Genomic DNA, 23,580 nt, shown 5'->3' on the forward strand with positions numbered 1-23,580 from the left:
CCAGAAAGCCAAAACTGAGAAAAGAGGAAAAAGACTGTTACAGTTTTTTTTCCTTGCTATCAACGCATAATCCCCAAACTGAGGTTTTATTTTCTAATAATTTTGGATGACAAGGCTTTAGGAAGGAAGGGTACTTTTTTAAAACCTGAAACAATGATTACTTTTGATTTTAAAGACATCATCTGTATAAATACAGTACAGAAATTCCAAACCTACTTCTCTGTTGTCATCTGCAATCACAAACTTCTTATAAGGTTCCTTCACTTGTTCCTTTAAAAGGGCAGCATTTTCTTTAACAGTGATAATTGTACATGCATCAAGATTAGCACATATCTGTAAAAAGAAAAGTTTTCAATACATAAACAATAATTTTTCATTCACATATTGGACTCAATTTGAAACAGAAGTCTTTCTCATGTAAGAAAGAGACAACACTTCTTACTTGCTCTGCTTGCTTATAGGTGCTCTAGGCATTCTCTCCAGCTGAGCAAACCCTACACCATTTACCCCAGCATGGGCACATCTCCCTGACTGCTCCTTCCAGCCACACACTGGTGCTTAATGCCCTGGGACAATTGCACTCCCAAGCTGAACCTCTATGGACAATGATAATCTATCTGAATTCATTCCTCAATGATTTTCCTCCTCATCCCAGTGATTCTGAAACCTAGATTGCCAATGTTCAAGTCCTGCTCTTCCTCTCACTTTTTCTTAAACCCCTCAAGCCAGGAGGGTGCTGGAACCAGCTCTAACCAGCTTGTGAAAATTTGAGCGTTTACATTTCACAAATCATCAAATGCTACAAAGCAGAGTTTCATATGTTGTTTAGTTGACTGTCTAGACTTAAGAAAGTGATGGAGAAGTTGATCATGTAGACTAAACTTAAGAGTGTGCCACATGCATATATAGTGGTTTTCTTCTCAGAACATCAGTTTTTATATATTTACCAGCACACTCCTACAATTTCACTCTTGTCTCCCACTTCATGGTCACATGTGGGAGATAGAATACTCCTTGTTCATCACTGCCACTGTAAGGCTTGGCCTCTATCACCAAAACTCAGTAACTTCTTTTCCTTTGAGGTTCATTCAGTTTATATTTAACAACAAATTAATTTATGACCTCTAGGACACACTCCCTCTTTTCCTCAATGAGTTCAATGCCTATCTCACATTTTTTCTCTTCTCTCCAACTACTAACCTCATACCAGGGGACTTCAAGATCCATACTGATCTTTCTTTAAACACCTTTAGCAATCAGTTCTATTTACTCATTTCCTGTGGCCTACTCTTCCACCCCACCACATCCACATACAGAAATGGCCATATCCTTAATCTTGCTATCAACCACAAATGTACCACATCCACGTTCATGAACTCTGAAAACCTTTTACTGGATCTATTAGCATCCCACTTCTTTTTACATGTTCTTTATCAAGACATCTAGGTAGCTCATTGGATCTCTATCATGCTAGGCCAGGAGTGAGGAAGGTGTTAATTTAAATCTGGCCTTAGACACAAACTAGTTGTATGACTATGAGGAAGTCATTTTACGTCTGTTCACCTCAATTTCCTTAAGTGTAAAATGGAGATAATAATAGCACCTACCTCCTAGGGTTGTTGTGAGGAAGAAAAATGAGGTCACATTTATAAAAGTGCTTTGCAAACCTTAAAGCACTATAATAAATGCTAGCTGCTGTTACAATGACTTCCAATCCTTTCTGAGACTATAATCCCCTGCACTGGCTATACTTTCCTTCCTTCACCATTTTGACATCATGAGGAATCAGTTCAACTCTACACCATCCTCTTCTTGTGCCTTGAGTCTCTTGTGCCTTAATTCTACTGTAGGTCTTGCTTAGTCAAGCCCCAGCCCTGGATTACTGCCTCCTATTCTCCACCTTCATTCCAATACACATGCTGATGAATGAAGATGGAGAAAATTGCAATACTTTGATGACTGTGTCCCCTACAGATTTATTGGGAGATATGCTCACAGAACTCTTTGATAAAGATAGAAGCTGTGTATACTAGTGTTCTAGATTTGGGTTGAGGCTTATCACATAGTTGGTTTAACGCACTATATAAAAACAGCAACAATCTGAGTTTGGGGTGACCAAAATATAGGTAGAAGAAATGGAACTGTGTTGCACTAACTTTACTGAATGCAGCTTATGACACAAACTTAATCTGTGCTTCTTTTGCATAGAGCCTTCTATATAGTCGACACTGTTGGTTACTGAACTGAATTGAATTAAATGAAATCTATGTCCATATTCATTAGTACCAAGTGCTCCTTGTAACTCTTAAACATTTGTGTGATAATAATAACTTATAGTTAACATTTTTAAATTTTTATTTCTTTGATTTTTAATTTATGGAATAAAACAAGAATTTCCATAACGGTATTTTTTTAAAAAAAAAAGATGATTATACATGAAACTGCAATCTATTATATACAACTTGCTATTCCTTTTAAATATATAATAGTTATCATGTAAATCTTTTTTTCACATAGTAGGCATTATGTAAATATTAGCTATTAATAACAATAACTAATAGCTAATACTTATATAATGCCTACAGTGTGCCAGGCACCGTACTAAGCACTTTACAGATATTATTTCATTTTATCCTCACAATAATCCTGGGAGGTAGGTGCCATTCATTATCACCATTTTATAGTTCAGTTAACTGAGGCAAAGAGATCTTTGCCCAAAATCCCACAGCTAGATAGTGTCTGAGTCTGGATTTGAACTCAGGTCTTCCTAACTCCAGGCCTGCACTCTTTCTGTTCTACAAACTGCAGAACTTTTCTTTGTGGTTACTCTTGGGACTTATAAGACATGGGATGTAACACTTCTTTCATCACAGAAGTCACCAGGTTTGTGTTTTCTTCTCCATTCTTATTTTTTTGTGTCAAAATGATAGGATGGTGCTGTGGGTAGATTTTGTCCAAGTCAGAAATCAGAATACTGCATTAGATAGAAAGCAATTCAGAGGAATGTGCCACTTTTGGACATCCATCTCACTGGGGAATAAATACAATCCTCCCAGTATAAAATGGAAGCTTTCATATTTAATAAATTCTTCCTTTGCTGATGTATATTTCTTTGTATGGCCATCTCTGTATGTAGGTGGAGAAGTAAGTCATAAGAGAGGAGTAAGTTGACCTGAGAATTTAGGATGTTTGAGGAAATTTTAGCATAGATCTTGAAGTCCCCGAGTACGATGGCAGGAGTTGGAAAGAAGAGAAAGACTGAACTGGGCATTAAGGCCATTAAGTTTACAAAAACATGCACTTGAATAGCCTTTCCCATTTTGTAAAGCCCTTTAAAAGATCATGTGGGCTGCACAAAAGTCATATAATCCAGGTAGGGCAGGCATTACTATGCCCCCCCTTTTTTTTAACAGCTGAGGAAGTGACAGCTTAAAGAAATTAAATGTCATGCTTCAGATCACACAAGTAGTAGTGAAGCCGTGACTCAAACCTCAAATCTTGCAAGTGACAAATTTGAGATTTTAACGTGTCTCTTTATGACAAGTACAGTGCTCTTCCCATATCTCAATGCCTTTCTGTCAAAAAAAGAAGATAATTAATTTTTCCTCAGGTTATTAAATATGATCCTCTTCCTTAGCTGATGTGATAATGTTCCCTTTCAAATATAAACAGGTGAATCAGTGTTTTGCTGAAGGTTATCTATCCAGATTTTCTGTGTGTACATATTAATTTCCCTTAAATATAAATCATTGAACATTTCCTCTCTGTTCATTCCATTGAACATTAATGAACATAACACTAAAATTTCAAACCAACACATCAGTAAAAGTTAAAAGGTATAATTCACCTTTGAACTGGACCTGTGATTTCAACACAATAAGGAATTCCCAGGGAGGGAACTTCTTTAACAATGCAGCTCTGCACCTCTCTCTGTAATTTACGGTCTAAGGCAGTTGCTTTGGTCAGTGAGAGATTAAGAGACTGGACTGACCACTTTTACCATCGCCAGTGTATCAGAGGCAATACCTGAACCTGCCCAGGAGCCAGGCTCTCAATCCACTCTATGACACTGCTTCTTCTACAGTGTACAATATTACTTTTAAATTACTCACTTTCAAAGTAATTACTTACTCTTAAAATATGTTCTTCAGCTTTAGCTTGCTTTTTGGCCCCTCCCACACCAGGTGAAGCTGTCAGTCCAAGTATCTGAGGTTGAGGTACCACTGGCTTATTTTCCTTCTTTAATCGCAAGTTCTTCATTTTTTGTTTCAAATAACGTGTCATTATATTATTATAGACAGCTTCTTTGTTGGTATGATGGCATTCATCAATAATGATGAGGGAAAAGTCTGGAGAAAATTAAAATTCTTCAAATTATTCTTTCAAATGAACTCTGAGTTTATAGTATCAAACTACAATTTTAAAAACATATTATTTTTCACATGTATGCCTCATGAGGGCTATTTAATTAAAAAGGCAACATTTCATTTGTCACAGAATGATAACATGATTTTTCAAGTAACCATTATTACCTTAAAGGTTTAATAAGATTTAGAACTAGAAGGGCCTTTATAGGTCATGAACTTCAACCCCTTAAATTTTATAGATGAAGATACGAGGCTTAAAAAGCGGTGTGTGTGTGTGAAACTTATCCAAGGTCACTCCATATTTTCTATCCCCAAATTGAAAAATGGTGGCTAAATTGTTTTATTCCTTAAAAATGTTATGGAAGTTTAATATTTAACATCTTCTCTTTAAATCTTCTATTCTGTTGCTTTTGTACAATCCCCTTTCTCCCAACAACTGAGAGTGATTTTGTTCCACACACAGATCTAATAAAGTGACCTTCTACTATGAATAAAATCAAAGTACTCCCTAACAAAAAGATTGGAAAAATAAATGGAAAAAGTGATAAAATACCAACCATATCAAGGTCTCTTTTTCTTTATATCAAAGACCTTTCAACTTCTATTCACAAAAATAAAACTCCCTTAGTCAATAACTACCTGATAACTGGACACCATCATCCTCTCCATTCTCTGAATTCAAAAGGGAATTCTCCAAGATTTGAGCTGTACTGATAATAACATCATTGGATTTTACAACTTCTGGGAATGATATTTTCAGTTGGGAATCACCACTTAGTCCAATGACTTGATACCATTTCTTCAAGAACGGTTTAAACTCTTTACGGAAGTGCTGTTCAACTAATGGTACCTAAATAATACACCCAAAGTAGAAAAAAAAAAGGCCAAGTTAATCTTAATATCAATCCAGTAATTACTGATATCCTATTTCAAAAACTCCCTCACCTTTTACAAATGCAAATTGTTCTTTCTCAGAAGGTGAACAGACTCAAGGAATGCTTCTCTATATGCCTTCTGACTAAAGGGGTCAAAGGATTCTTAAATGGAGTGGAAAAATAAATCCACTGCAGAGCCTTCAGTAGACCTCACACTGATGCCATGCTTGTTATACCCTACAACAGAAGGGCTGTCATGGCCCTAATAAGGAAGAAAGTGTGATCGTTCTAGTGGACAAGAGCTTTGGCAACCAGGGCCAGATGATAACTACTGATTGCTCTAATTCAGGGACCAACTTTTTCATGAATCTTTCCCTGACCCCATCTTCTAGTTGATTTCTCCTCAAATTGTTCACAGCACTATGCCTGACACTCTCCTTTACACTTATCTCACTTTCTTTTGTATCATATTTGTACATTCCCTTCTCCCTTTTGGATTGTAAGATCCTTGAGAATAAGGTTCATTGAGAGTTACCATGCAGGTAAGGCAAGCAAAGTGTTTAGCAGATACTTTGCTCTAACCTGAATAACAATTCTACCTCAAGACATACTGTTGAATGAACAAATGAATTAAGGATAACTGAAATCATGAACGATAATGAAACTGTAATGGTACAGTAGAGCACAGAATGGAATGGTGAAGGGGTAGAAAGACTTGTCAGGAGACCAAAGGCAGGAAGTTATAAGGACTTTAATGAACTTTTTTGTGGGGAGGGGGTAGAAAGGAAGAAGCAGAGAAAAGAGGTAATAAAGAGGTAGAAACTATAGAAATCTAGCAATTGATTGGATGTGTGGAGTGGGGCAATGAGGGGAAAGAATGAAAACTGAGATTTTATAAGGGTATGACTGGTCTGCAGGATTGGGGGTAACAAACACATCAATGCAGCAAGTTTGGGATGAACATCTTTGAACAACAAAGATGGAAAGTTTACTCATGGGTACACTGAGTCAGAGATGTTGCAAAGATATTGCTGTGTAGTTATATAATACAGCAAGTAGTTGGAAATATGGGACTAGAATATAGGGTGGAGATGTAGATTTAAAGGTGATTTATCTGAGAGTATGAGATTGTCAAAAGAGAGTGTAGAGAGAGAAGAGAAGAAGGTCAAGATTAGAACTTTATGGGAAATTTAGCTTCAAGGAGAATAAAGAGTCAGCAAAGGAGATCAATAAAGAAAAGGAAATGATGAGCAAGAAATAGTTGGTGATATGGAAATTTGAAATTTAAAAACTTGGCAGAAAGTACTATGCCACCTTAAAGATTGTAATCACCAAGGAAGAGGAAAGCTAGATCCTTAGAAAAACATCTTTTACGTTGAAACAAAAGACAGATATGATTCAATGATCACAGAGTTTATATAGGGGTTCACTTACACTCTTCCCTCGGTCACATTCTGTTTCATGTCTCACTGAACAGTCCATATGAAAACAGAATGAGACACGCTTACCAAATCTATGATTGACAAGAAGCTAAAAAGAAGTCAAAGGGCAAGATTGTATCCCCAGAGCCTAGGGCAGTGCCTGACCCATAGCAGATCCTTAATAAATGCTACCTGACTGATGATAGCAAGGTAGAATGATAATGTTAATAATAACATGATAAATGTAAAATCTTACTTATCATTTCCCCCATACACATACAAACAAATACACACTCACACACACACTACACAAAATGAACTTCATAAGCATAGGATCAAGGAAACCTAACTTAGTAGTTCGTTAGTAACAACTTGTGGGTTTTGTTTGACTATAAGGTCCCTGTGAGTGTTATGTTGTTGTCAAAGAAAGCATAGTCTTAGACTGCCTAGAAAGAACAAAGGAGTTAACTGTCTTCTGCATTAGTCAGATTGCACCCACACTGCTCAGAACACAGCTACAATGATACCTCCAATACTGGGAACCACATTTTGAGAAGGATGTTGCCAAATTCTGGCTTGTTTGATGAACTGTTGAAAAACTAGGGATGTCTGGAATGAGAAAGTTTAGGAAGGAATAATAACTGTTTGAAGGGTTGTCACATGAAGGACAGATTAGATTTATTCCATCTAACTCCATGGGGAAGTACTAGGGTTAATGGGTAGAATTTACAGAGAGGTACCTTTGGGATCAACATAAGGAAAAAAAATTTAATAGAGCTATCCAAAAATGGAACTTGATTCCTTCTTCTTCTAGTTCATTTTCATTGGAATTCCAAGCAAAGACTGGATGACTATCTGTTGTGGATATTGTAGAAATTCTTGACTTGGCAGGAGATTTGCATTAAAGAATTATTAATTTCTTCCAATGCTAAGTTCCCATTATTATATAACTATGTATAAGGGATGGATGAGATGGATGAATGAGTGATGAATGAAATCTTGGCTCTCAATGTCTGTGAGAATGCTAATGTCATGGACAGGGAGAGAGAAAAGACTAAAAATCTATCAGAAATTACAGAAAATGAGCTCAGTTTTGAACTTTTTAAGTTTATAATTCAAGTGTAAAGGACAAGCTGGTGTTTAGTTTAGGAATTAGGACAAGAGATTCAGATATGGGAGTCATAAACGTAACTTATTGTTGATGCCATGAGAATAGATAAATTCTCTATGGTAGGTTTTATAGAGAGAAAAGAGAAGCGAGCCAAGAACTGGCCCTTGAACAATACCAAAAGTTATGGGAATGCAGTGGAGGAACAGCTAAAACAAAACATGATTTTAATAAAGAGTAGTTAAGATAACTTGGGCAGAGTCACTGTATTGTCAGAGAAGTGAATAGAAGGGAAGATTTCCAGGAAGGATAACAGTTTCACTAAAAGAGTGGGAAGGTCAAAGAGAATGAGAAATCCAGTGAATGACTTCAATGCAAAATGGTTCCACATACATCTCTCTTATGTGACAGCTGAATGAATCCAAAGAATTATATGCATTATTTGTGTGTATGTGTGTATGTACATAAGTATACACATATATGCTTATATATGTGTGTGTGTATACACATACACACACATATAAGTGTATGTATACCTATAAAAGCCAGTATAAATCAGTCACAAGCTACATATATAAAAACTTTATGCTCATCAGTCACAAAAGTTATGTGATAACAGAATGTCAGGCAATGTCTATTCCTGGAAATTTTAGCCTTGATTCAGTAGTCTATTTTCCCTCAGGAACCAAAACCTGTGTTTTACAGCTCCAACAATTCATGGCCACATACGAAAGAATCCCAAGAGATTTGGTCATAATGCTTTCTGGTACTTCTAGAGGGCGGTGAGCATAATTTGGAAAAAGTTACAAAGGTGCTTCAATTTTTTAGTTATGCTCATCTGAACAAGCAGAGATTTAATTAATGACTAAAAATGATGTAGTCAGGGGCGAAGCCAAGATGGCAGAGTAGAAAGACGCACATACACATAGCTCCAAACCCACAACCCACAGAACGGCTAGAGGGGACCAACTCACGGTGAATTCTGCACCCAGAGGCCACGGAATATTGGAGCGAGGGAGATTTCTGTTCCGGAGAGACCTGCAAACCTCTCGTGGGGGGTCCTTCACGCTGCGGACTGGGTGCTGGGACTGGGAGCAGAGGGCAGCCCTGCAGCGGCCGCGACACCGTGAGGAAAAGATCCGAGCGGGCTACGGGGACGGGATCTCCAGCGGCCACGCGGGTCCCTCCACCCACAGAGGGACCTGCAAACCTCTCGCAAAAGGTCCGTTGCGCTGCAGATGCGGAGCCCAGCCTAGACCTGCGGCGGCCAGGGCTCCGAGAGGTACAGATCCGAGCAGGCTTCAGGGACGGGATCTCCAGCGGTGGCACAAGCCCCTCCACCCACAGGTGACGGGGGTCGGTGAGAGAGTCTCTTTGGTGGGTCGAGAGGGGAGTGGGGTGCCCCCATGGCTCAGGCCCCCCCCCCCCCGGGAGATAGAAGCTGAGAGGCAGCTGCAGACAGGGGCTCCCCAAGCGGGCGGGAGCCTGGATCCATTGTGGAAGGTCTGTACATAAACCCCCTGAGGGAACTGAGCCTGAGAGGTGGCCCTGCCCCGACCTGACCACCTGAACTTAATTCTCACACTGAATAGCAGCCCTGCCCCCGCCAAAAGCCCTAAGGCAGGAAGCAGCATTTGAATCTCAGTCCCCAAACGCTGGCTGGGAGGACCAGGAGGCGAGGTGGGTGTGAGGAGAATATTCAGAGGTCAAGTCACTGGCTGGGGAGAATGCCCAGAAAAGGGAAAAGAAATAAAACTATTGAAGGCTACTTTCTTGGAGAACAGACATTTCCTCCCTTCCTTTCTGATGAGGAAGAACAATGCTTACCATCAGGCAAAGACACAGAAATCAAGGATTCTGTGTCCCAGCACACCCAATGGGCTCAGGCCATGGAAGAGCTCAAAAAGAATTTTGAAAATCAAGTTAGAGAGGTGGAGGAAAAACTGGGAAGAGAAATGAGAGGGATGAAAGAGAAGCATGAAAAGCAGATCAGCTCCCTGCTAAAGGAGAACCAAAAAAATGTTGAAGAAATTAACACCTTGAAAACTAGCCTAACTCAATTGGCAAAAGAGGTTCAAAAAGCCAATGAGGAGAAGAATGCTTTCAAAAGCAGAAGTAGCCAAATGGAAAAGGAGATTCAAAAGCTCACTGAAGAAAATAGTTCTTTCAAAACTAGAATGGCACAGATGGACGCTAAGGACTTTGTGAGAAAGACAGATATCACAGAACATAGCGAGAAGACTGGAAAAATGGAAGATAATGTGAAATATCTTATTGGAAAAACAACTGACCTGGAAAATAGATTCAGGAGAGACAATGTAAAAATTCTGGGACTACCTGAAAACCATGATCAAAAGAAGAGCCTAGACATCATCTTCCATGAAATTATCAAGGAAAACTGCCCTGAGATTCTAGAACCAGAGGGCAAAATAAATATTCAAGGAATCCACAGAACACCGCATGAAAGAGATCCAAAAAGAGAAACTCCTAGGAACATTGTGGCCAAATTCCAGAATTCCCAGGTGAAAGAGAAAATATTGCAAGCAGCTAGAAAGAAACAATTCAAGTATTGTGGAAATACAATCAGGATAACACAAGATCTAGCACCCTCTACATTAAGGGATTGAAGGGAATGGAATAGGATATTCCAGAAGTCAAAGGAACTAGGACTAAAACCAAGAATCACCTACCCAGCAAAACTGAGTATAATACTTCAGGAGAAAAAATGGTCTTTCAATGAAATAGAGGATTTTCAAATTTTCTTGATGAAAAGACCAGAGCTGAAAAGAAAATTTGACTTTCAAACACAAGAATGAAGAGAACCATGAAAAGGTGAACAGCAAAGAGAAGTCATAAGGGACTTACTAAAGTTGAACTGTTTACATTCCTACATGGAAAGACAATATTTGTAACTCTTGAAACATTTCAGTATCTGGGTACTGGGTGGGAGTACACACACACACATGCACACACGCACACATACATAGAGACAGAGTGCACAGAGTGAATTGAAGAGGATGGGATCATATCTTAAAAAAAAAAAATGAAATCAAGCAGTGAAAGAGAAATATTGGGAGGAGAAAGGGAGAAATTGAATGGGGCAAATTATCTCTCATAAAAGAGGCAAGCAAAAGACTTATTAGTGGAGGGATAAAGAGGGGAGGCGAAAGAAAAACATGAGGTCTACTCTCATCATATTCCACTAAAGGAAAGAATAAAATGCACACTCATTTTGATAGGAAAACCTATCTCACAATACAGGAGAGTGGGGGACAAGGGCACAAGCAGGGTGGGGGGGAGGATAGAGGGGAGGGCATGGGGAGGAGAATGCAATCCGAGGTCGACACTTATGGGGAGGGAAAGGATCATAAGAGAATAGAAGTAATGGGGGACAGGATAGGATGGAGGGAAATATAGTTAGTCCTATACAACACAACTAGTATGGAAATCATTTGCAAAACTACACAGATTTGGCCTATATTGAATTGCTTGTCTTCCAAAGGGAAGGGGTGGAGAGGGAGGGAGCTAAAGAAGTTGGAACTCAAAGTGTTAGGATCAACTGTAATGTTCTTACCACTAGGAAATAAGAAATACAGATTAAGGGGTAAAGAAAGCTATCTGGCCCTACAGGACAAAAGAGAAGACGGAGACAAGGGCAGAGAGGGAGGATAGAAGAGAGAGCAGATTGGTCACAGGGGCAATTAGAATGCGTGGTTTTGGGGGGGGAGGGGATAAAAGGGGAGAAAATTTGTAACCCAAAATTTTGTGAAAATAAATGTTAAAAGTTAAATAAAAAAAAAAATGATGGAGTCAGAGAGGATTCTTGGAAGGTGATGGAATAAGGCAGGAAATTACCCAGCTCTCCCAAATTCCCTCACAAATAATTTTAATTAATAATTAAAAATCAAGGTAAAGCAATTATTCAGCATAAGACAACTTGGGAAGATACCAGGAAAGACCTGACCTCCTGGTGGCCCAATCTGGCTTGACTGAAGTGCAGATACCTGGGATGGATACCACCAAATCAACAAAAAATAAGCCCTGGGGGTAGCTGTGTAGAAGGAAGCCTCAGCTTCAGGAACTTTCACCCCACAGACAGTGTGGGGTTGGACAGCTCACCAGGCTCCACATGTACTGATCAGACAGGTCTGGGTTACAGCTGTGGGTGAGGGGGGGCTGAATGCTGGTGAGTGCAGTCCTAAAGAGGCAGGGGCCCTGCTGGCTATGGTCACTTGCAGGACAACAGAGTCCTTGGTTTTGGTTCCAAGACAGAGAGCTAAGCTGATGCTTTCAGCCATGTGAAGGACCACAAGGAGTAAGAGCATTTGCAGTGACAGATGACACCATTTTGGGGGGCCTTGGTTATGGCTCAGGGACAGAGCAGAATACCTGAGGTCAGTCCCCCAAACAGAGCTCACAAAACATTACAAAAAACCTGACGCTTGAGACATTATCCCCCACACCTAAGGACTAGAGCTGAACTCTAACACAAAGTTAACAGCCAAGAAATAAGCATCTAAAAAAAAAGTACGCAAAAAAGAACCTGACCATAGATAGCTGCTATCTATAGTGATAGAGAAGATCTGGGTTCAGATTCAGAAAACAATGAAGTCAAAGAACATCTACTTCAAAGAAAAATGCAGAATGGTCACAAGCCCAAAAAGAGTTTTTGGAAGAGCTTAAGAAGGACTTGAAAAATCAAATAAGAAAGGACCAGGAAAAATTAGGGGGAAAATAAGAGTAATGTAAGAAAATCAATAAAAGTATGAAAAAAAGTAAACTAATTGAAAAATAAGATCCAAAAACTTATGGAAGGAAGTAATTCCATAAAAATTAGAATTGGGTAAGGGGAAGCTAATGACTTCATAAGACACCAAGAAATAATAAAACCAAAAGAACGAAAAAAACAAAACAAAATAGGAAAATCTCATTAGAAAAATAACTGACCTGCAAAATAGATCAAGGAGAGACAATTTAAGAATTGTTAGACTACTTGAATATTATGATTTCAAAAAAAGAGTCTAGACACTATAATCCAGGAAGGAAAATTGCCCTGAAGTTTTAGAACTAGAGGGTAAAATTAGAAATTGAAATTGAAAAAAAATTCACCTATCACCAACTGAAAAAAATCCCAAAATGAAAACTCACAGGAATATTATAGCCAAGCTCCCACATTGAGAAAATACTAGCAGCAACTAGAAAGAAATAATTTAAATACTGTGAAGGTACAGTCAGAATAGCAAGATTTAGCATCTTCTACATTAAAATACTGAAAGACATGGAACATGATATTCTGGAAGGCAAAAGAGCTGGGTATGCAACCAACAATAACTTACCCAGAAAAACTGGGTGTAATACTGAAGGGGAAAAAACGACATTCAACAAATTAAAGGACTATTTTATTTGTGAAGCATTTGTGAGGAAAGATAAGAACTGAATGGAAAATTTGGCCTACAAGAATTAGGAGGAACATAAGAAGATATACATGAAAGACCAATTATAAAGGATTTAATAAGTTCAAACTGTTTATATCTTCTACGGGAAAATGTTATCTATAACTCTTAAGAATGTTATTATAGAACTCAATGAAAAATTTGATATGAAAGATTCAGAGGAAATATAAAGAAATCATTAAAGACTAATTAAAAAGCACTGATCAAGGTCAAAGTGTTTACTTACGACATATGAAAAATGTTATTAATATTGATAATTATTCTGTGTGTTCATCCTTCATTATTAGTTATTATTAGTAGTAACAGTATTCTTAAAACTGTTATTATTACCGAGGTAGTTTGAAAGAAGGTGGGAGTTGAGTTTTGTATGATGAAATGATTCTAAAAAAGAAAACTGAGTAGAAAAAGGTAAAAAGGGGAAATTGTCCCATAAAATGGGTCATGAAAGGAAGAACAAATACAGAGGAAGTGTGTGTGTAATATTGGAACCTTAATCTCATCTGAGTTAAAGAGGAAACAGTATATATATCTGAAGAAGTTTAGAAGTCTTTTGAACTTCTAGAGAGGTGAGAAAACTGGGGGATAGGATGGAGGAGGCATTAAATGAGGGACTTTTAGAGGGGGGAATAAAATAAGAAATAAGAAAATAAGGGGAGAAGATAAGAGGGATAGAATGAAAGCAGAGACTGAGAAGGAAAATAATGTACAAAAATTAAAAGGAGGGAAATTCACAAATAGCAATTTTAACTTTGAATGTGAATGTGAAATAAATTGTGGAACAGCTGAACAAGTTGTGCATACGATTATGATGGAATATTACTATGCTATAAGAAATGATGAGCTCACTGATTTTAGAAAAACATAGAAGGCCTTGCATGAAATAATGACGAGCAAAATGAGCAAAACCAAGAGAATGCTACATATGGGAACAGCAATACTGTTTTAAGAATGACTTTGACAGAATAAGTTATTTTGAATATTGCAAATACTCAAATTAACTATAAAGAACATATGAAGAAAGATGTTATCTGTATCCACAGAAAGAATTGATCAATAGAAGTGTATACAGAATAAAGTTACACATATACACCTATTTGTGTCTAATGGCAGTCACCTCTAGGGTGGGGAGGGAGGGAAGCAAAAAAAGAAATGCACATGATTGTTCTGTTGTATATAGCAAGTTGTGAAAAGCAGATTTGCAGTTTTATTATAATCACCTTTTTTGATTTTACTATGTTAAGGAATACTTATTTTATTCTATCTAAGTTGTGAAAAGTAGATTTGCAGTTTTATTATAATCATCTTTTTTTACTTTACTATGTTAAGGAATACTTATTTTATTCTATCGATTAAAAATAAAATTAACTGAAAAAACAATATTACTAGGGTAGTTTGAAAAAGCATGTATTATGATACAAGGCTTGTTGAGTATTATGGAATGATGCTAAAAAAATAAAATTGGGTAGGGAGAGGTAAAATGGAACAATTATCTCATACAAAAGAGGCATGAATGGAGGAACTGTTACAGTGGAGCGTAGGAGGGGGTGGAGGCCTGGTAGTGCTGGAACTTTACTGTCATCAGAACTGGGTTAAGGAGGGGATAACATATATATCTAGAAAGGTATAAAAAGTCTTCTTACATAGAAACAGGAGGGCAAAGAGATAGGATAAGGGAGGGAATCTTATAAGGGTGGGCAGACCAAAATATAGAAGGGAGAGAAGAGAGGATATGGGAGGGATTCTTAGAAGTACAGATTAGGAAAGCAGTAGTCAGAAGCAAATTAGATGTCTAAGGAAGGATAGAGGGAGGGAAGGATAAACAGTGAACATGTACACAAAAATCCTGAATAAAATACTAGCTAGGAGACTACAATAATATATAACAAAGATTATACATCATAACCAAGTGAGATTTATACCTGGAATGCAGGGATGGCTTAACAAGAAAACTATTAACATAACTGATTACATCAATAACAAAAGTAACAAAAATCATAAGATTATCTCCATAGATGTAGGAAAAGCTTTTAACAAATTACAATACTCATTCCTTTTAAAAACACTTAAAATCACTGGTATAAATAGATTTTTCCTAAAAATGATAAGAAACATCTACCTAAAATCATCAGTAAGCATTGTTTATAACGGGGATAAGCCTTCCCCATAAGATCAGGAGTGAAACAAAAGTGTCCACTATCACCAATATTATTCAATGATACACTTGGAAAATCACAGAGAATTCAACTAAAAGGCTAGTTGAAACAAGGAACAAGTTCAGCAAAGTAGCATACGTAAAATAGACCCACATAAATCAGCACAGTCTACATATCACCAATAAACCCCTGCAAGAAGAGATAGTAAAAGATACCTGGTTTAAAATAATGTAGACACCATAAAATACCTAGGAGTATATCTGCCAAGAGAAACCCAGGGACTACATGGACCTAATTATGAAACTTTTTTTTATACAAATGAAGTCAGATTTAAATAATTGGAGAAATATTAATTGTTCATGAGTGAGTAGAGCTAATACAATAAAAATGGCAATTCTACCAAAACTAAACTACTTATTCAATGTCATACGAATTAAATTACCAAAAAACTATTTAATTAAGCTAGAAAAAATAATAACAAAATTCACTGGAAGAACAAAATGCCAACAATATCAAAGGAATTAATGAAAAAAGCAAAGGAAGGAGGCTTAGCAGTTCTTAGTTTAGCAGATCTTAAACTGTATTTTAAAGCAGTAATTATCAAAACTATCTGATACTGGCTAAGAAACAGAAAGGTAATCAGTGGAACAGAATAGACATATAATATGCAGTAGTAAATAATTACAGTAACCTTGTGTTTGATAGATGTAAAGACTTAAACTTTTGGGGTAAAATGGACTATTTGGGTAAGAATTATTGGGAAAATTGGAAAGCAGTATGGAAGAAATTGAGTATAGACCAATATTTTACACCATTTACCAAAATAAGGTCAAAATGGATACATGACCTAGACATGAAGGGAGGTATTGTAAGTAAATTAGAAGAACATGGAACCTATTACCCTAGCAGACTTATGGATAAAAGAAGAATCTGTAAGTAAACAAGAGATTGAGAACACTGTGAGGTGCAAAATGATAATGTGATTACATTAAATTAAAAAGACTTTGTACAAATAAAACCAATGTTGTCAAGATTAGAAGGGAAGTAGGAAATTGGGGAAATTTCTTGGATAAAGGTCTCATATCTAAAATATAGAGAGAACTTTGAATATTTATGAGAACATAAGTTATTCCCCAATTGATAAATGGTTAAACTTTGAGATGAAGAGGCAATTTTTCAATGAAGAAATCAAAGTTATATATAGTCATATGAAAAAAATGCCCTAAATTATTATTGATTAGAGAAATGCATATTAAAACAACTTTGAGATATCATGTTGCAGCTATCAGATTAGCTAAAATGGTAGGAGGGGAAAATGAGAAATGTTGGAGGAAATGTGGAAAAACTGAGACATCAATACACTATTGGTGGAACTGTGAACTAATTCAATCATGTTGGAGAGCAATCTGGAATTACACCCAGAATTAAAAAAAAAACAACAAAAAACCTGCGTATACTCTTGGACTCAGCGATACTCATACTAGAACTGTTTCCCAAGGTGATCTGGAAAAGGGAAAAAACCTCTACTAGAAACTGAGAGGATGTTCATCAATTGGGGAACAGCTAAACAAGTTGTGATATATGATTATGATGGAATACTATTGCACTGTAAAAAATGATGAGCTAGCTGATTTTAGAAAAATCATGGACAGGCTTGCACAAAATAGTGAAAAGCAAAACAAAGAGAACCGAATGTCATTTGTATACTGTGTATAGAAGTTGTGTACAGTAATAGCAGTATTGTTTGAAGAACAACTGTGACCTAAGTTATTAAGAGTAACAGAAATTCTCAAAACAACTACACAGGAATATGAAGGAAGACGCTATTCAACTCCAGAGAAAAAACTAATAGATGTACGCATAGTAGGGTTTTCTTTTTTTTCTTTTCTTTCTTTCTTTTTTCTTTCTTTCCTTCTTTCTTTCTTTCTACCTATCTATACATTTATCTGTGTTAAATGGTAGCCTTCTCTAGTGTGGGGTGAGGAAGGAGGGAAGAAGATAGCTTGGAACTTAAAATGTAACAAAAAATAAATTTAAAAAAGAAAATTATACAGTCTAATTTAGATTGAATGTAGTTTTATTTTCAATAATGTCATATTTATGGAGTCTGTAGCATAGCACTACCCAGATATCTCAATGTAACAGCATAAATTCTAGTTAGCGTTTCTTTTTTAAGGCCACAGACTGCACTTTTTTGTCTTTTTCTATAGGTCATTAGTCACAAAGGGGACCAAATGAGAGATTGTGAATGGAGTAGCACAACATGTCACTCTTACTGGGAGAAAAAAAACAGAAACAAAAACAAAAATCAAACCATATGCTCATATGATTCTTTGTATAAAGAACTCTTTATAAAAAGATGACATGTACAAAATGCATTGTGAGCTACATAATGGAAATGACATAAAAATTTGGGTTTTTACTGCTTCTCTTTCTGGACATATGTTTACTTTAGCATTGAAAAGTATTTCTCATTTTAAAGTTTTAATTGCAGTAGCAATTATTTAAAAGGTTATATAACATTTTATGTAAGAAAAATGTTGATGCTACATTTCACAGATATATCTTTTTTAACAGTCTCAAGGACTGGATAGAAAAATTATGTTCCTCACAAAAATGCTTCATCTTACATTGGGAATGTATATAAATTATATTGTGCATTTGGGAAACAGAACAGTATTTTTAATGACCTCAAGTGGCTCCCTGACAGAAAGAACCATCTTTTTTAACACCATGATTCTACCGGGAATACAATATGGTGATATCATATGGTTGCTGATCACAATTTCCAAAGAATTAAAATTGTTAGGCACTGGAGATACACACAGTTGGCATTCAGTTGACTATATTACCAATGAAGTATAGGAGAATAAAAGATGTCCAAGGAATAAGTGACAAGAAAACAAGGTGAATCAGTCCCTTAGTGAGAATAAGGCATAACAAATGGATGATCTAAGTGCTGCCCTGGTAACTACATAATCTTCAAAGACCTGGAGGAAGGACCCTAGAGAGCTCCTTTAACAAAGGGAAGACAGAATGGCACTTACAAGGGCTACGCAGGATGAGGTTTGGATGAGTTGTAAACTGCATTGTGGACACCACTGAAATCATGGAGCCACTGGAGCACTGGATGTCAATATTAAATTACTACCTCCAGTTTATAGTATGGAAAATGGAGAGTACTAAGAATCGAAGAATTGGAAGGGACCTCAGAAATTACCTAGTCTTATAGTATCACACTCAAATAGAAACAGAACCCTGCATGTTGCATGTTGACTTAGAAAACCACAAATTTACATTTTCTCTATGTTGTCAAATAACTTTATTTTATTAGACATTTCCTAGCCATATTTTAATTTGGTTTGGGCCACACTCAGGAGCTTTGGAGGCTATAGTTTTGATACCTCTAACTTAGTCTAGGTCTCTTGAGGGTGGCTATATGCAACAAATTTCAAATTTACCTGGTAGACAAACAAAGAGTTAAAATAGGTATGTTTTTCTCTAATATATTATAAAAGACATACTACTTCACTTTCTGAACTATAAAATTACTCAACTGATAAACCATACATGTCACATATAGCCTGTAGTCAACCAGAAGCTTCAGTTAGCCAGGACACTCTGTTCCCAAACTTTGCATATGTAATGTAACATTTTTCTACTTTTCTACACACATTGTGCCCAAGGGCACATACAATTAATCCTCTATCCAAAAAAAAAGTATCTACTTCCAGATTTCCATTTCCTCCATTGGGATCATCAATGTTAATATGTTATAATAACTTCTACTAGCAAAAATTAACCTTAAAGAGTCTCAAAGAAAATGCACTATACGTTCATAAACCATAACCATTAAAATGTGAGGTTTGGGTGTTAAGAGAAATATTTTTGAGCAAATTTTTTTTAAGAGTGACAAGTTAGTTGTTACTTATAACTTCAGGTTTGGTGGAAGGAGAAAGAAAGGATGACAATACCCCTTTAACTAAACTGTTCCAGTGTGATTTATTGTTACAATTGTTGCGATGCTTAAATGTGATAGAATAACAAAACAAAACAAAAAAAGAACACCAGCATTTCGATGTGACTTATATACCTTATTCACAAGCACCATAACTTTTCCCGGCTCTGATGCTTTTCTCTTCTTATCTAGGTGGTCCTTGGCAATGTAAACGGCTACTCTGGTTTTCCCACTTCCCGTAGGGAGGCATATAATAACATTCTTTCCTTCCAAAGCTGGTGTGGCCACTTCCATCTGGTAAGACCTGAGGACCAGTTCTGGCTCCGGAGATGCTCTTTTCTTCTCATCATCTTGGTCTGAACGAAGGTAAATTGAGCAGGGGCAGAGAGGGGAGAGAGAGAAGGGTCAAATGAGGTGTACTAGAAAACACTGAAGGAGATATGGGCGTTGTCTCCCATATTCCTTTTTGTGTACAGTCTTATTCAAACCTTTTCTGGCTCTACTGCACAGATGGAGTTTCTGTTCTTGGTTTGCATTTACAAGATGAAAAAAAAGAGCTTTGGGTCAAAAAAATTATTTTCAATGTCATTCCCTTAAGAAAGTTTTAAAGACCGTCTGAGTTTAACAATTGTTAATATTGAATCTATTTATGTATTAACTCTAAAAGAAAAACAGTCTCATTGAGATGAAGTTCATACTATTCCAAGTTAAACAAAAATCCATCCAAAGTTTTATGAAATCTCTATAGAAAAATGAAATGGTAGGACTTATCAGTATTACGTTGCATATGCAATAAGCGTTCTCTTTCCACTACCAATGATTCCAGTAAAACCAGAGAATCCATTAGCCTCAAAAAAAAAAGTTGCTGATGATTCCATTTCAAAATGTATTTTAACTGATTTTGATAGTACTATTTGAACGGTAGGAAAATTCACACCAAACAGTGCTTAGTAATAGTCATCTACTAACCCTGCAGGAAGTTTGCCTTCTGTATGAATGAATACAAACAGATGCATTACATTTAAACTAACATTGGATCATCTGTCTGATTCATTTAATTTCAGTATCATCAAATTCTCATTCTAGCCCACCAGACTTTAAAATGCTATATTTTGAGTTCTTTTTATGCTTATTTTGCAGTTAGTTAACAATTATTAATAATTCATTTAAATTATTTACATTAAAGTGAACCCTTATCCAAGAACACCATTACTTCTTCAAAAAAGACTCTTTATAGATCACCAAAATACTAACATTTCACTTATTTTAACTACATTCATCACTTTTTAAAAATACTTTTTGCATAAGAACTAGTACATTTGTAAGAGAAGATATATTTTAAGCAGTGTTTAACTTCAAGATCAGTGTATTTACTTTTGCTAATTTGCTGTTTGAGCTAGACAGTTTGTTAAAAGGTATCAACAAGATCAGTTCTCTTTTGTTTTATTTCAATCTGCATACATTTTTGCACAGATTAAAAAAATGCTGCTTCCATCAAAATAGTTACATGTATTTTAAAATTTATTTATAAAATTGTTCCTCCTGTTGTCTTCCACTCTTCCTACCCAACTCATGCTACCCTATCTGGGGATATTAAGATTCAGAGAAAAAGACACAGTGACTTTAGAAGTCTTCTTTCCCAGAAGGGGGCATAGATCATATTGATATTGAATGCGACTGGAGGAATAGAACTTGGAGAGCATTGAGTTCAACCCACTTATTTTATAGATGAAATTCAGTCTCAAAGAAAGTTATGCAACTTGCCCAACTGGTCAGTTTCTTGAGCCCTTTTCTAATTTTAACACCATATGATGCTCTTGTTTATAATAATTCTATAAATCAAAGTGGATTTTTTTTCCTGCTCAAGTAGTCAGGTCTAAGTGTCATTCATGATTTTTATATAACTTTTCCATTTATTACAGTACTTTTGTAGACTATGGAACTTGATGTCTAACTGCAAGTAGAGGAGGCAGGGATGAGAGGTGTATTCAATGTTTGTAGAAAATTCAAATAAAAAGCCCTACTTACCTAGTAATTGCTAACTGGTCAGCTTGATTCTTACCATATCATATTTTCTTAGGTGAGTAAGAAAGAATTTATATAATCAAAAATGGAAGAGTTTTCATCCATCTGTGGTTAAAAGTAGAGAATTGAGCTGATTTTCATTTAACCAAGCTACTAACCAGTTGACTTTTTAAAAAAATCACTGTTTGAATTTTGTTTTATTGTGGGTATTTTTTTAAAAAATCATTTGATTCCCTTCAGGAAAATGAAATCAATTAATGAAAATGACATTTTAAACGGGCAAAGATTTTGAAAATATCCTCCCTCTACAATAAATATTGAGTCTGAAAACATAAAAATCATCTCTCTTTTAAGAATTCTATAGCTTTTAAATGTCCAAATTAAAATAAAATATTCTTTAAATAATAATATGCGACTGGAACCACACCATGTGGCAAATTTCAGCCTCAAGTTGATTTTGACAGCTGAGTTATTCTTGAAGAAAAAAGGTCTGTCACTGCATGTGTTAGAAATCCAAAAAGCATAACTCCACCTAAAATAAGTAATGATGGAAAAGCACACCATTCCAGCTGGACAGGCTGAAATGTATTATCTACAAATCTAAGGGGAATAATAGTTACATATTAAGCAAATATTTAATGCTAAAAATATTAACATTTTGTGATAATCATTTTAAACCCAATATGAATGAGTCAGAAAAAAATTGTTATGTGTGACTAGAAATCTTTAACTTACCTTTACAAAAGAGCAACTGGTTATACAGTTCTGGAGTATAATACACATAGATATGAATAGGTCCTCAATAAGTCCCATTCTGATGCCTCATCCTGGGGGTGAACTGGGGTTCTCAAAGGTTCCTCAAAGAGTGAAAACTCTGGTAGCTTCTACCATGTTAGAAAGACTTTGAGTACAGTCCCAGCAACAGATTGAGTCCATTTTCCAAAGCCCATCCTAGCTAAGTATGAAAGCCCCATAACCAGTAGGGCTGGCCATTTGGTGATGAAATTTTTTGGCCTACGAAACCAAAATAAACCTCAGTGCTGTGTGGCTAACCTTCTGCTTCTTGTAGTGATGGTGCCAGTGTCAGGAAAGGGGGATAGGATAGGATGCTTAGAATAACATTGTTTTGACATTATCTAAATTATTTTCTACTATGTTGGTATTCTAAATGTGATATGCTTAATCAATGACTAGTTAGGCATGTAGAGAGAATAGGTCAAGAGGGCTGGCACTCATGGGGAAGATGGACAGTGAGCATTCTCTTTCAGGGTGTGCCAACATATGACTGAAGAAACTAAACTGCATAATCTTTATATTCTTCCTATAAAGGGGTAGCCAAATGGGAAAATGGCTTATGCTTTCTTCTTGGACATGCAAATTAAAGATTTGACATAGTTGATTTTACTCCGTGCTCAAATACAACAAGAAATATTTCATAGGACATTTCATAATCTCATATTGATGAGCATATAATAACAATAATAGCTAAATTTATGTATGCTTCAAGGTTTATAAAGAACTTTACAAATATCTCATTTGATTCTCACAACAACCCACAAAATAAATGCAATTATTAGCCCATATTGCAGATGAAGAAACTGAGGTCTAGAGAAATTAACTGACTTGCTCAGGGTCACACACAGCTACTAAGTGACTAAGGAAAAATTTAAACTCAGGTCTTCTTGACTCAAAGGATAGTGCTCTATCTTTGTGCCATCTAGCTTACCTGCTTAAGAAAAGTATTTTTTTAATTCACCAACACTAGCTTCAGAGGATGAAGATGTACCAAAATTACAAGAAAGAGATTAATAAGATGTTTTAATATATAATCAGATACTCAGCAACTTCAATACAAAGATGAAAATTAGGATGATGTAAAATATATTGGATCAAAAATAAAGAATTAAAGAAACCTAATACTTGTAGAAGCCTCACGTCTGCATATCTTCTTCAAAGAGAGAATTAGTGGGCACTAGACACAGCAAATACAAATTAACATTGAAAAAATGATTGTATTTTAAGATACAGAAGATAATTGATATGGAATCATTACTGAATCAACTGTGGATACCATTAAACACCAAAATGTTAAAAAAAATATCAAAATTAACACAAAGCTAAAAGAAAGAATAAAAATCAGAAAAAAAGATATGACATGTAACTGAAACAAACCAGTTCCCAGTTATTCAAACTTGACAGGATATGAAGAGAAGGATATAG

The 23,580-nt window shown here is 36.1% G+C and overlaps 1 protein-coding gene across 1 annotated transcript in view; it reads right to left on the reverse strand.

The window, feature by feature from the left end:
• IFIH1 (interferon induced with helicase C domain 1) overlaps nt 1-23,580 on the reverse strand; it is a 99,885-nt gene that overhangs the window by 23,722 nt on the left and 52,583 nt on the right. The window contains exons 5-8 of the mRNA XM_072612160.1: nt 19,471-19,691; nt 5,007-5,217; nt 4,132-4,349; nt 217-333 (exon numbers count right to left, since the gene is read on the reverse strand). Of these exons, the coding sequence (XP_072468261.1) occupies nt 217-333; nt 4,132-4,349; nt 5,007-5,217; nt 19,471-19,691 (767 nt within the window). The remainder of the gene's footprint in view (nt 1-216; nt 334-4,131; nt 4,350-5,006; nt 5,218-19,470; nt 19,692-23,580) is intronic.

Source organism: Notamacropus eugenii, chromosome 5 (assembly GCF_028372415.1).
Source record: "Notamacropus eugenii isolate mMacEug1 chromosome 5, mMacEug1.pri_v2, whole genome shotgun sequence".
In the NCBI taxonomy this organism is placed as follows: domain Eukaryota; kingdom Metazoa; phylum Chordata; class Mammalia; order Diprotodontia; family Macropodidae; genus Notamacropus; species Notamacropus eugenii.